Here is a 15,309-nt window from a genome sequence, read left to right on the forward strand (position 1 = left end):
TAAAGGGATCTACCACAGACAAAAGGGGTATTTTTAATAATTGTATTTATTTCACCTTTATTTAACCAGGTAGGCCAGTTGAGAAAAAGTTCTCATTTACAACTGCGACCTGGCCAATATAAAGCAAAGCAGTGAGACACAAACAACAACACAGAGTTAGACATGGAATAAACAAGCGTACAGTCAATAACACAATAGAAAAAAAAGTATATATACAGTGTGTGCAAATGGCGTGAGGAGGTAAGGCAATAAATAGGCCATAGTGGCGAAGTAATTACAATTTAGCAAATTAACACTGGAGTGATAGATGTGCAGATGATGATGTGCAAGTAGAAATACTGGTGTGCAAAAAAGTAAATAAAAACAATATGGGGATGAGGTAGGAAGATTGGATGGGCTATTTACAGATGGGCTGTGTACAGCTGCAGCGATCAGTTAGCTGCTCAGATTGCTGATGCTTAAAGTTAGTGAGGGAGATATAAGTCTCCAACGTCAGTGATTTTTGCAATTCGTTCCAGTCAGTGGCAGCAGAGAACTGGAGGGAAAGGCGGCCAAAGGAGGTGTTGGCTTTGGGGATGACCAGTGAGATATACCTGCTGGAGTGCGTGCTATGGGTGGGTGTTGTTATCGTGACCAGTGAGCTGAGATAAGGCGGAGCTTTCCCTAGCAAAGACTTATAGATGACCTGGAGCCAGTGGGTCTGGCGACGAATATGTAGCAAGGGCCAGCTGACGAGAGCATACAGGTCGCAGTGGTGGGTGGTATATGGGGCTTTGGTGACAAAACGGAGGGCACTGTGATGGACTGCATCCAGTTTTCTGAGTAGAGTGTTGGAGGCTATTTTGTAAATTACATCGCCGAAGTCGAGGATCAGCAGGATAGTCAGTTTTACGAGGGTATGTTTGGCGGCATGACTGAAGGAGGCTTTGTTGCAAAATAGGAAGCTGATTCTAGATTTAATCTTGGATTGGAGATGTTTAATGTGAGTCTGGAAATAGAGTTTACAGTCTAGACAGAAACCTAAGTATTTGTAGTTGTCCACATATTCTAAGTCAGAACCGTCCAGAGTAGTGATGCTAGTCAGGCGGGCGGGTGCGGGCAGCGATCGTTTGAAACGCATGCATTTAAGAGCAGTTGGAGGCCACGGAAGGAGTGTTGTATGGCATTGAAGATCGTTTGGAGGTTTGTTAACACAGTGTCCAAAGAAGGGCCAGATGTATACAGAATGGTGTCGTCTGCGTAGAGGTGGATCAGGGAATCACCCGCAGCAAGAGCGACATCGTTGATATATACAGAGAAAAGAGTCGGCCCGAGAATTGAACCCTGTGGTACCCCCATAGAGACTGCCAGAGGTCCGGACAACAGGCCCTCTGATTTGACACACTGAACTCTGTCTGAGAAGTAGTTGGTGAACCAGGCGAGGCAGTCATTTGAGAAACCAAGGCTGTTGAGTCTGCCAATAAGAATGTGGTGATTGACAGAGTTGAAAGCCTTTGCCAGGTCAATGAAGACGGCTGCACAGTACTGTCTTTTATCGATGCCGGTTATGATATCGTTTAATACCTTGAGCATGGCTGAGGTGCACCCGTGACCAGCTCGGAAACCGGATTGCACAGCGGAGAAGGTACGGTGGAATTCAAAATGGTCAGTGATCTGTTTATTAACTTTGCTTTCGAAGACTTTAGAAAGGCAGGGCAACCCAAATACATGGCAGAAATCCTGCCAAAATCAAATCACATTTTATTGGTCACATGCACGTGTTTAGCAGATGTTATTGCGGGTGTAGCAAAATATCTAACAAATAATATCTAACAATTTCACAACAATACACACAATACACACAAATCTAAAGTAAATGAATGGAATTAAGAATATATACATGTTTGGACGAGCAATGTCAGAGCGGCATAGACTAAGATACAGTAGAACAGAATATAATACAGTATATACATATGAGATGAGTTATGCAAAATATGTAAACATAATTAAAGTGACTAATGTTCCAATGTTAAAGTGGCCAGTGATTTAAAGTCTACGTATATAGGGCAGCAGCCTCTAATTTGCTAGTGATGGCTGATTAACAGTCTGATGGCCTTGAGATAGAAGCTGTTTTTTAGTCTCTCGGCCCCAGCTTTGATGTACCTGTACTGACCTCGCCTTCTGGATGATAGCGGGGGGAACAGGCAGTGGCTCGGGTGGTAGTTGTCCTTGATGATTGTTTTGGCCTTCCTGTGACATCAGGTGCTGTAGGTGTCCTGGAGGGCAGGTAGTTTGCCCCTGGTGATGCGTTGTGCAGACTGCACCACCCTCTGGAGGGCCCTGCGGTTGTGGGCGTATCGCCCCGAAGAAGAGTCTGTGCGTCTTGCCAAGATATGCCTGTCACCACCCACCTCAGCCCATACTGCCCCACGAAGCCATCATGAACCTGAGGAAGATGAGCTGCGAGGCCCTACACACCTCTCTCATCTAAGAGGCTACCAGCCAGGACTTCCACTTGATCCCGAGGTGGTCCTGCTATTTACCAGATCCCCCTCCACACACACTAGTGTTACCCCTCCACACACACTAGTGTCATCCCCCTCCAATCACACTAGTTTTACGCCCCCTCCACACACACTAGTGTTACCCCTCCACACACACTAGTGTCATCCCCCTTCCAATCACACTAGTTTTACGCCCCCCCACACATTCTAGTGTTACCCCCGTCCACACACTAGTGTTACCCCCTCCCCAAACACACTAGTGTTAACCCCCCCCCCTTGACACAAACTAGTGTTACCCCCCATCCAAACACACTAGTGTTACCGCCCTGCCACACACACTAGTGTTACCGCCCTTCCACACACACTTGTGTTACTGCAGTACCAGGCGGTGATACAGCCCGACAGGATGCTCTCAATTCTGCATCTGTAAAAATGTGTGAGGGTCTTAGGGGCCATGACAAATTTCTTCAGCCTCCTGAGGTTGAGGAGGCGCTGTTGCGCTTTCTTCATCACACTGTCTGTGTGGGTGGACCACTTCAGTTTGTCAGTGGTGTGTACACCGAGCAACTTGAAGCTTTCCAACTTCTCCACTGCAGTCCCGTCGATGTGGATAGGGGGGTGCTACTTCTGCTGTTTCCTGAAGTCCACGATCATCTCCTTTGTTTTGTTGACATTTAGTGAGATGTTATTTTCCTGACACTACACTCCGAGAGCCCTCACCTCCTCCATGTAGGCTGTCTCGTCATTGTTGGTAATCAAGCCTACTACTGTTGTGTCATCTGCAAACATATGATTGAGTTGGAGGCGTGCATGGCCATGCAGTCATGGGTGAACAGGGAGTACAGGAGGTGGCTGAGCATGCACCCTTGTGGGGCCACAGTGTTGAGGATCAGCGAAGTGGAGATATTGTTTCCTACCTTCACCACCTGGGGGCTGCCCATCAGGTAGTACAGGACCCAATTGCACAGGGCGGGGTTGAGACCCAGGACCAGGGGTTGAGACAGAAGTGAGTGCTGACTGGGATAGGGAGAGATTGAATATGTCCGTAAACACTCCAGCCAGCTGGTCTCCGCATGCTCTGAGGACGCGGCTTGGGATGCCGTCTGGGCCGGCAGCCTTGCAAGGGTTAACACGCTTAAATTATTTACTCACGTAGGGCCATGGAGAAGGAGAGCCCACAGTACTTGGTAGCGGGCCGCGTCGGTGGCACTGTGTTATCCTCAAAGCGGGCGAAGGTGTTTAGCTTGTCCGGAAGCAAGACATCGGCGTCCACGACGTGGCTGGTTTTCCCTTTGTAGTCCGTGATTGTCTGTAATGTAGACCCTGCCACTTATGTCTTGTGTCTGAGCTGTTGAATTGTGACTCCACTTTGTTTCTATACTGACATTTTGACTGTTTGATTACCTTACGGAGGGAATAACTCCACTGTTTGTATTTGGCCATATTCCCAGTCACCTTGCCATGTTAAATGCGGTGGTTCGCGCTTTCAGTTTTGCACGAATGCTGCCATCTATCCACGGTTTCTGTTTAGGGTAGGTTTTAATAGTCACATTGGGTACAACATCACCTATACACTTCCTGATAAACTCCGTATCACCGTATCAGTGTATTCATCAATGTTATTCTCGGAGGCTACCGAGATTCCGATTGGTCAGACCAGCGTTGAATAGTCCTTAGCACGGGTACTTCCTGTTTGAGTTTCTGCCTATAGGCAGGGAGGAGCAAAATGGAGTTGTGATCAGATTTGCCGAAGAGAGGCCGGGGGGAAGGCCTTGTAGGCATCCCGGGATTTGGAGTAGCAGTGGTCGAGTGTTTTAGCAACGCAAGTTCTACAGTCGATGTGTTGATAGAACTTCGGTAGCGTTTTCCTCAAATTTGCTTTGTTAAAATCCCCAGCTACAATAAATGCGGCCTCAGAATATGTGGTTTCCAGTTTGCATAAAGTCCAGTGAAGTTGTTTGAAGTCCGTCGTGGTATCGGCTTGAGGGGGAATATACACGGCTGTGACTATAACCGCAGATAATTATCTTGGGAGGTAATACGGTCGTCATTTGATTGTGAGGTATTCTAGGTTTGGTGAACAAAAGGACTTGAGTTCCTGTATGTTATCACAATCACACCATGAGTAGTTAATAATGAAACATATACCCCGCCCTTCTTCCCAGAGAGATATTTATTCCTGTCTGCGGCATGAAGCTTTCATTAGACCAATGAAATTGCCGAACGGGTTAAGGTCAAACAACTTTTTTGTTTACTGTTTAGTTTAAATCGAGCACTCTCAAACTTCCCATCATTCTGATTACGGTAGTCATTTTGTCACCCTCATCATGGCAAAGACACGGAGAAATGCATATGATGCAGCTTTCAAGTTGAAGGCGATTGATCTGGCTGTTGGAAAAGGAAATAGAGCTGCTGCACGGGAGCTTGGTCTTAATGAGTCGATGATAAGACGTTGGAAACAGCAGCGTGAGGAATTGACTCAGTGCAAAAAGACAACTAAAGCTTACTGCTAATTTTTTGTTACAAGCCGTGTTTCGTTAAAGCCTATTTATTTTTGTTACAAGCCGTGTTTCGTTAAAGCCTGTGTAAAGTTCATTTGTTTCAATGTACCGGTAGGCACCTGCGGCTTATAGACATGTGCGGCTTATTTATGTTCAAAATAATATATTTTTTTAATTCAGTGGGTGCGGCTTATATTCAGGTGCGCTTAATAGTCCGGAAATTACGGTATGTGTTAAATTTTAGCTCAAAGAGCAGAAACATGGGATTAGGCAATTGTAAAAACTTAATTGGCAAGAGGGGAGGATCTTGACTCCTAGCTTGCACCTGTCATGAGAGTAGACTAGCCTCTTTGTGTATCGTTAGCACGCCTCATACTGATGTGACAACTGATTACCCGTTTTTGATGTGTCATAACATATCATTTTCTTCTGTGTCACTGGACTATAATGGGGGTTAGACCAAGAAAACCAGAATAGTTGCCAAAGGTGTGTCATTTTCTCATGTAGCCTAGGGACTGTCATGCGAGCTCATGGTTTCTTTCCATTGCTCAAATCAAGTCAAATTTTATTTGTCACATGTACAGGTGTAGACCTTACTGTGAAAGTCTTACTTACAAACCCTTAACCAACAAGCAGTTTCAAGAAAAATAGTTAAGAAAATGTTTGCTAAATAAACTAAAGTAATAAATAAAATTGAAAAAGTAATACAACAAAGTAACAATAACGAGGCTGTATACAGGGGGTACTGGTACTGAGTATTTGTGTGGGGGTACAGGTTAGTCGAGGAATTTGTACATATAGGTAGGGGTAAAGGGACTATGCATAGATAATAAACAGCGAGTAGCGTGTAAAAACAAAGGGTGGGGGGGTCAATGTAAATAGTCCGGGTGGCCATGTGATTAATTGTTCAGCAATCTTGTGGCTTGGGGGTAGAAGCTGTTAAGAAGCCTTTTTGACCTAGACTTAGCGCTCCGGTACCGCTTGCCATGGGGTAGCAGAGAGAACAGTCTATGGCTTGGGTGACTGGAGTCTTTGACAATTTTTTGGGCCTTCCTCTGACACTGCCTAGTATATATGTAGGTCCTGGATGGCAGGAAGCTTGGGCTCAGGGATGTACTGGGCTTTACGCACTACCCTCTGTAGCGCCTTACGGTCGGATACCGAGCAGTTGCCATACCAGGCGGTGGTGCAACCGGTCTGGATGCTCTCGATGGTGCAGCTGTAGAACTCTTTGAGGATCTGGGGACCCATGCCAAATCTTTTCATTCTCCTGAGGGGGAAAAGGCATTGTCGTGCCCTCTTCATGACTTTCTTTGTGTGTTTGGACCATAATACTCATTGGCCTTTGTATTTCATTACAAGAGGAACATTGCTTGATATGGCAGAGCGGTTCTTCGAAATGTTCTCATCTATATTTTACTGTGAAAATAACAAAGATCTAGCAGTCTAGGCAGACCAGATCAAAGTCACACACCATATGATTTCCCTAAATAATTAGTTTAGATATACCTTGTGGTATACTAAATCAGTGTGGCATGTAGAAGATTGAGTTCCTTCATTGTTATTCTCCATCTATGTTATTATATCCATTCCATTTGCTATGGTTTCATGTACCTTAATACAGATACCCATTGGGGGTCCTACTAATCACCCTAAACAACCAGAAACGGGTACCCAAAATAACCCCAAAGTACCCCAAACAGGTACCAAATAGAACCCAAAAGTACCCCAAACAACCCCAAACAACAAGAAGCATCAAACTGCAGATTATGCACCCTGAGGCCACCTGGTCTGCAAACCTCAAAGCGCATGCACTTGCATCTTAGATGATATTTTTGCATCTGAGTTGGTATTTGTGCATTGCTCTAATGCCCTGGACCAGAGCTATAATCTGCCACTAGCTCTGGTCCAGGGCATAGCTGGTAGCTTGCTAGTACTGGTCCACACTAGCTCTGGTCTAGGGCATAGCTAGTAGTTCTGGTCCGGACTAGCTCTGGTCCAGGGCGTAGCTAGTAAATAACTAGCTCTGGTCCACATTAACTCTGGTCCACATTAACTCTAGTCTAGCTCTGGTCTGCACTAACTTGCTCTTGTCCAGTGTATAGCTAGTAGCTCTGATCCGCACTAACTCTACGCTCTGGACCAGAGCAAGTACGGACCAGCGCTACTAGCTATGCCTTGGACCAGAGCTAGTGACATATTATAGCTGTGGTCCAGGGCGTTAAAGAACTGCAAGCACATATACCAACTGAGATGCAAAAATATGCCAGAAAATGCACTTTGAGGTTTCGCTTATAACAGGTGGCCTCAGCGTGCATAATCTGCAGCTGGATGCTTCTCATTGTTTGGGGACAGGGTACTTTTGGGTACCTGTTTGGGATTTTTGCAGGTTGTTTTAGTTACCTGTTTTTGTGGTTATTTGAGGTTGTTTGTGGTTGTTTGCGTTACCTGTTTGTGGTTGCTTGTGGTTGTTTTGGGTTGTTGGGTGTATCTTTTTGTGGTTGTTGCGGGTTGTTTGGGGCACCTGTTTTGTAGTTGTTTGTGGTTATTTGTGGTTGTTTGGGGTACCTTTTTGGGGTTGTTTGGGGTGATTAGTAGGACCCTCTGTGGGTTGTATATTTGTTTAAGTGAATTGTTTGTTAATGTCATTTGAAGCAATGGATGAAATACGCATCTATGCTCCATAATGTTTCCACCATATGTCCACCATAGTAAAAGGCAAAAAAAATCTCAATAACTTGGAATTTATTTGAGTATGCAAAGTGTAAAAACTTGTTTGGCCTTCATTCAATACATTCATGTTTTCAGATTATTTGGGTTACAATTTAATCAAGAAACATATAAAATAATTGAGATACATTAATAGATATTTAAATAGACATGTGACAATAATATTTATTAGAAAACAAATCTTTAAAATCTCGAAGTTACAACAACATTATATATTATAAAAAAATATTTGGCTGAATTCATTGTTGTTCATGGCTGCTACTTTAAACGGCTCATGAGGGTCGATGTTCTAACAGGGCAGGAAGTAGCTGTTTCCTAGCACACGTAACTGTCTCCTGGTCCTCATGCTGTACTCAAACATGAAGGAGCCACTATAGAGGTAGGTAAAGCCTGTAAAACCATATAGGGTAGAGAGGTTAGAGACATCCTACTGGGCACATACTGGTTGAATCCCAAAAAATTCCACATCATTGTATATTTACATATGCTTGGCTTGTAATGCACAGTTGTGTGTTTAGATGCTGTATCACACTCACCTCGGACTTGGAAGGCTGCAGTCACTTTGCCTGTCATGCCTGGGAACCCTTCATCCACACGCTTGGGGAAACCTTTGTCCATCCTTTTCATTTCCTCGTCGTAACTACGGTAACAGAAATATTAGTGAGATTGTGATACTCTTGACATCTAATGGCAATACACAGTACATCGAAAAATGAATAGAAATGCAATAACTTGTAATGATAAAACAGACTCCACTAACCTGTAGTATTTGTCATCAACGAAGAACAAGGTCTTGCGAGAATCTACATCGTACAGGGCGGCGTCAACTTTTTTCACGGTACTGGGCAGACCCAAGCTGTTCAGGTTTCTGGGATAACCGGGGACGATGTCATAGCCGTAGAGAGCCCAGACCTGACTATCTGCAGGGACAGAGAAAGTATTACTGAGATATGACCCTGGCTCCAATTAAACAGGTTCGCATATTCACACAGTATTCATTACAGCCATAGTGTATAGTGTACTAGCCTATAGTGTAGTAGTACAGTGCTTTGCAAAAGTATTCACCCCCTTGGCGTTTTTCCTATTTTGTTGCATTACGACATGTAATTTAAATAGATTTTTATTTGGATTTCATGTAATGGACATACACAAAATAGTCCAAATTGGTGAAGTGAAATGAAAAAATGTACTTGTTTAAAAAAAAAAAAGAAATGTGGTACTTGCATATGTATTCACTTTGCTATGAAGCCCCTAAATAATATCTGGTGCAACCAATTACCTTCAGAAGTCACATAATTAGCTAAATAAAGTCCACCTGTGTGCAATCTAAGTGTCACATGATCTGTCACATGATCTCGGTATATATACACCTGTTCTGAAAGGCCCCAGAGTCTGCAACACCACCAAGCAAGCGACACCATGAAGACCAAGGAGTTCTCCAAACAGGTCAGGGACAAAGTTGTGGAGAAGCACAGACAGGGTTGGGTTATAAAAAAAATATCCGAAACTTTGAACATACCACGGAGCACCATTAAATCCATTATTAAAAAATTGAAAGAATATGGCACCACAACAAACCTGCCAAGAGAGGGCCGCCCACCAAAACTCACGGACCAGGCAAGGTTGGCAGTAATCAGAGAGGCAACAAAGAGACCAAAGATAACCCTGAAGGAGCTGCAAAGCTCCACAGCGGAGATTGGAGTATCTGTCCATAGCACCACTTTAAGCCGTACACGCCACAGAGCTGGGCTTTACGGAAGAGTGGCCAGAAAAAAGCCATTGCTTAAAGAAAAAAATAAGCAAACACGTTTGGTGTTCTCCAAAAGGCATGTGGGAGACTCCCCAAACATATGGAAGAAGGTACCCTGGTCAGATGAGACTAAAATTGAGCTTTTTGGCCATCAAGGAAAATGCTATGTCTGGCGCAAACCCAATACCTCTCATAACCCTGAGAACACCATCCCCACAGTGAAGCATGGTGGTGGCAGCATCATGTTGTGGGGATATTTTTAATCATCAGGGACTGAGAAAATGGTCAGAATTGAAGGAATGATGGATGAAGCTAAACACAGGGAAATTCTTGAGTTAAGCCTGTTTCAGTCTTCAAGAGATTTGAGACTGGGACAGAGGTTCACCTTCCAGCAGGACAATGACCCTAAGCATACTGCTAAAGCAACACTCAAGTGATTTAAAGGGAAACATTTAAATGTCGTGGAATTGCCTAATCAAAGCCCAGACCTCAATCCAATTGAGGATATGTGGTATGACTTAAAGATTGCTGTACACCAGCGGAACCCATCCAACTTGAAGGAGCTGGAGCAGTTTGCCTTGAAGAATGGGCAGAAATCCCAGAGGCTAGATGTGCCAAGCTTATAGAGACTTGCAGCTGTAATTGCTGCAATAGGTGGCTCTACAAAGTATTGACTTTGGGGGGTGAATAGTAATGCACGTTTTCAAGTTTTCCGTTTTTTTGTCTTATTTCTTGTCTGTTTGTCAATGAGAAATATTTTGCATCTTCAAAGTGGTAGGCATGTTGTGTAAATCAAATGATACAAACCCCCCCAAAAAATCTATTTTAATTCCAGGTTGTAAGGCAACAAAATAGGAAAAATGCCAAGGGGGGTGAATACTTTCGCAAGCCACTGTAGTGTATGAGGCTAGCTCTGATATGTCTCTAGACAAGTTATGGAGACTACAGCCATACCAGGGCTAATTTGAGGCATTTGGTGACTCTGCCATACCTTTGAAGAGGAACACTCTGTCAGATAGCTGGCTCTCGTAAGCAGCATTGATGTTGTCGGGGAGTTCGGGCCAGTAGTTCTTGATGAGGTTCTGCTCTGGTTTGCTGCTCTGAGAGTGGATACGCCAGAAGAACCTGAGGATGGAGGGAAGACATCAGGACGTTAAAGCTCTTGATTACAGATGAACAGGCAACCTGTTTTCCTGGGAAACCGTGTCATTCATTTACTTTTTCTGAGCTGTAGGTTACCATAAGTCACTGAACATTTGATCTAGGCTACATGATTTGCTGTACCTGCCCTTGAAGAACATCTTCTCCCCACGCAAAGTGGTGACAGCATCCAAAACTAGGGTGGGGTCACAGGCATTAGGGGTGGAAGGGGGTGTAGGATCTGGCTTGTCTGGGTTGGGGTTCACATCTGTGTTTGGACCTGGAGGACACAGATACTCATTAATTCAAGTTCCAGTATAAAATTACTTGGAGATCAATTATATAAATTATTTGGCCTGAGCCTTTTTGTTGATGAGTCAAAAGAAAACAAAGTGGAATATAGCAATATAAAGCTAAAGCAAACTGGGCAGACAGAGAAAAGATAATTGAATACTGACCATAGATGTACTGGATACCGTTGACGTCATCGCGGGGCAGAGAGAAGGTGCTGGGGTTTGTGTAGCTGTACACTGGGAACATCAGCGCTCCAGGGTCGGTGGAGTGGCTGAGACCGAGGGAATGGCCAAACTCATGGGCAGCCACCAAGAACAGGTTGTACCCTTTATGATGACAATACATAATTACAGATCTTCTACTCTTTTGTGGCAATTATCATGACATGTCACCCAGGACTGTCCTACAATTGAAACAGTGTAAATGAAGTCATGTTCCACATATTGTTGTGATAGAGGGTCTCACCTCTGGTTGAGCTGAAGCTGAAGGACTCGTCATCGTCAAAATGAGCATCTCCTCCAATGTCAGCGCCGGGGGAGAAGGCATGGGCCAGGGTACCATCAGGGCCATCGAAGGGGTAAGAATCACCATGATCTACACAGACAGGAGAAATCATCATTTGAGCCATCAGAGATGAGGACAAATGCATACTGTATAAACATTTATATTCAAATTATTTATATAGAATGTTAGTTTCTTAAAACCGATACACTTCGTAACACCTCAGAGGGTGAAATAAGGCAGAGTGGCTCTAATAACACCCCTTCAACTCATCAAACTGTTAATACGGATTACAGTGAGGGGCAAGCAGTGACATGATATTGATGTTACTGTGGATGTATGTGTTTAAGATTACGAGTGGTGATGATGGTTATGTTAGTGGTATTTGGGTGTCTCTCCATTCTGTCAGCATATCAAACCATGTAAAAGAGATTAAAGTGCAGTAGAATGCCACTGAGACCATTGTGGATGTCTGTGATTGTGAGTGGTGGTGATGTTGGTTATGTAAGTGGCATGGAGCGGAGGGTGCCCCTGAATAGGTCTATACCTGCACTATGCTCTGACAGGAGGAATGTAAACACTGGATCCTCTACAGGTATCTCCCTGCATCCCTCCCTTTCTAACTCTGCTATACAAAAACATCCTGAGAGCCTTTAAAGTGACCGTCTGTCTTTCAAAACAAAGCACTGTACAGTACATATAGTACTTTATGTTCCCTTTTTAAATGGATGCATTCTTTGTGAACATCTACAATATGACATCTTGGTACATCAGCTTATTAGCTAATTATAGTACACTGTAAAGGGGTTGCTGTGAATATGACAGTAACTTACAAGCAGCAAGTGGTTAGTAAGTTACTGTATTTCATATTGCAATATACTACCTGTAATCTAAATATAGTATCAAAGCATGTACTGTGTAATTACACAGTACAATCCTGCAGAATTGACTGTAGTAGACTGGAATGGATGAATGAATGATATTCAATTAGGGGAGGTAAGGTTTGTATTTTGCTGTAATTACATGGGATTGGTGCCAGCAGGTTGGCTGCTAGGCAATTTGAGGTTGACAGTTAAAGGTTTAAGACTTGCTGCCACTCCAATCTGTCCCCTATACATTGTAAATTGATGGGGCACTACTACCACATACCAGTTAAATTGGTACAGCATTCTCACTAATGGGTGCAACAAATACAGCCTCTTACAAGGCACACCTCAAAATATGTTAATGACCCAGACAACAATGCCATACACTCACTAGTGGACAAAAGGTTTTCGGCACTCCAAAAATACGGTCTGGTACTGTATTCTGTGCGATGGAATTACAGTACCACTCCAAATATAGCATTTCCTTCCCCACCCACAAAATGTTCCCACAATGCATCATAATGTACAATTAACGTTTCACAGTATTTTTCTGTTTCATTGTGTTAGGTAGGATAAAAGTTGCTTACTTCTGGTGCCGAAGGAGATCATGATGTCAGCGATGCCGCTGTAGATGCGGGTGAACCTCAGGGGGGAGACCTTGGCCCACACCTGTAGTGCTCTCTCTATGGAGTTGTCCACCTCAGCCACAGACATGTCAGGGGTGTAGTTCTCAATCCTAAAGAACACAATACACCAACAGTCAACATTAGAAAAACATTTCTCAAAGGGCTATCATCACTGTCTCTGTGCATATCTTGATGTTTGCAAATACAAAAACATTATTATCCACACTAAGTGGATACTTGCCTTTATGTTTTTCTCAAAGTTTAAAGACCACCTGATTAATAAACGCAAATAACTAAATGTTAACATGACAAGCTTTATTTTATCTTAGCATAAATTCACCATGGTCAAATTAGTCTTTCTCACCTGTAGGTAACCCGGTTGGTCTGCCACTTGCGATTGTCGAAGGTGGTGAAGCGGCTGACTTGGACATCAGGTACCCCACAGCGTGGCTTCTTCATCATCGTCACAGTCTCAGCGTCCAAGGTTCCAGTCACCTGGAGGCCAAAGAAACTTTGCATCTCGCTGACCTTCCTGCTCCGCTGGCTGGGCCCTCGTTTGAACGCAGGACCCGTCTCCTCTGTCAGGTTAAAAAACCTCTTCAGGTACGTCTACAGAAAACACAGCAAGCATGATGTTAATATGATAGTACATTATGGTGACCTTTACTACAGTTATGAATATAATATCCTATGGTAGGTGTACAAGGCTCACACAACAAGTGTTAAAATAAACAATGACTTTACTGTGTTATGAGTATAGCATCTAACTAAGCAAGTATTTCAATAGTTCTTGCACGTCAATAATTCAGCACAACTAAGTCCAATGTATTTTTATTATCAACATTCTCTTTTACAATAACAAACTGACCAAGCCATATGAAGTTACATGTACACATCTGTTCCATCACAATAATTTCAGTTGTAAAACCCATATAGACCCTTCTAGCAAAAGATGTGACAAAAAGGATACCTCTGCAAGGGCTTCATCTTCTTTACTGGGTGGCGATATTGGCAAAGAGTAAACCACTATTGCCAGGTTGATTAGTAGTAAGCACAGATTGAAAGTCTTCATGATGCTTCTTCCTCAAGAGTGTCTTGTTTGTGTGGTGTGTGGCCAGGGGACGTCTTATATACACTCAAAGCCCGGAGAGTTGAGCAATGTCAGTGAGTCATCACTGGTAAAACCCTCAACAAGAGGAAGGAAATCAAGGTGACGACAGACACCAAATACATTATGACACACTGCCTTAATCGTAATTACTTTTCATAATGTACTGTAATGTACTATAAATTGGAAGAAAAAATACCCCCAAAACTGTATTCAGACACAGAAATAAAGCTCAACAAGCTTAAAATAAATGTTTTATCAATAGTCATATCCTCTAAATAATTGGTATATTGATTTATATTTGTCTTACTTGCTGACATCAATCTATTGTGTATTTCACATTCTAAATTACTAAGTTATTGCGAAAAACACTTAGTGTACTTAGTATTGTAGAATGTACCACTCTCTCAGAAAAACTTGTTATTGCGTGTATCATATTAAGTCAAGTGTAAAAGAGTGATATGACATTGATTTATCAAAACAAAAGTAAATCTAATATTTGGTTATAAAAAAGAGAGAGGAAACCGATGCAGCCCGTGGACCTGGCTAGTTGGCTGCTGTCCCATTTCACAGACACCGGCCCCAAACTACTTTAGTGCAACGACCCATGATGCCCATCAATCAAGAAACGTGCGCCTGTAGCACTATAGTCCATCAGAAGTGGAAAAATACCATACTTTGGGAGTAGCACAGGGTCAGCCGCAGTGCAGCGCCTCTGGCACTATGGTTGGGTTAAAGAGGTTAAGGAGGAGATCTAATACCAGGTGCATTCTGGTTGTCAGTTCATTTTTAATGCACGGCCTGGGATTCAAACCTTCCGGCTACTGGTCCTCTTCTCTAGCCTCTGGGCCTCTAGTGTAATATGTGTGTAATAGATACATTATTGTAATTTACATAAACACATTAATAATGAACTGAACAACTGATTATGACCATGGAGTATGTAAAGTGAAGGTAATGGTTTTAAATGAGCAGTGCTGAGGACAGTCAGACAGACAGTCATGCTAAGTTGGCATCGCCAGGGCAACCCCACGGATTCATAGTAGCCTACTCTCAATTAGTAGCAATGCCAACCTTTACTCATCAGTCCTGTTACTATGGGATATGCTGCCAACCACCTATAAGAAAATAAACATGCAGTGAATCATTTAAATAAGAATGAAAATAGTCTAGAGTAGTTTACCTAATTTACAGGAGCATAACTATGAAATAATGAAGTTACATTGACACTTAGGCTGTCAACACCCCAGGTCATTTTTACACTGTTGGTTTTCATTCATTGTTACCTGGTACACAATCCAGCTGTGAAG

At 43.2% G+C, this 15,309-nt stretch overlaps 1 protein-coding gene across 1 annotated transcript; it reads right to left on the reverse strand.

Annotated features, from left to right (window-relative positions):
• Positions 1 to 7,712: 7,712 nt before the first annotated feature.
• On the reverse strand, positions 7,713 to 13,980 carry mmp13 (Collagenase 3). Its single transcript, NM_001140524.1, has 10 exons — positions 13,862 to 13,980; positions 13,256 to 13,500; positions 12,853 to 13,001; positions 11,364 to 11,492; positions 11,063 to 11,224; positions 10,749 to 10,884; positions 10,456 to 10,589; positions 8,475 to 8,634; positions 8,251 to 8,354; positions 7,713 to 8,104 (listed from the first exon to the last, which is right to left on the reverse strand). The coding sequence occupies exons 1-10, from the start codon at positions 13,961 to 13,963 to the stop codon at positions 8,004 to 8,006; spliced, it is 1,422 nt and encodes a 473-aa protein (NP_001133996.1). The 5' UTR covers positions 13,964 to 13,980; the 3' UTR covers positions 7,713 to 8,003.
• Between the last annotated feature and the right edge of the window lie 1,329 nt (positions 13,981 to 15,309).

This window comes from Salmo salar, chromosome 04, assembly GCF_965601325.2.
Source record: "Salmo salar chromosome 04, fSalSal1, whole genome shotgun sequence".
NCBI lineage: Eukaryota > Metazoa > Chordata > Actinopteri > Salmoniformes > Salmonidae > Salmo > Salmo salar.

What these genes read in the sequence shown, in the direction of transcription:
- mmp13 (NM_001140524.1), bottom strand. Translation starts at nt 13,963, where the DNA reads ATGAAGACTTTCAATCTGTGCTTACTACTAATCAACCTGGCAATAGTG. An exon ending in GATCTCCTTCGGCACCAGAA is followed by an intron (nt 11,493 to 12,852) that starts GTAAGCAACTTT and finishes CTGTCTGTGTAG; the next exon opens with ATCATGGTGATTCTTACCCC. An exon ending in AAGATGTTCTTCAAGGGCAG is followed by an intron (nt 10,590 to 10,748) that starts GTACAGCAAATC and finishes CTCCATCCTCAG; the next exon opens with GTTCTTCTGGCGTATCCACT.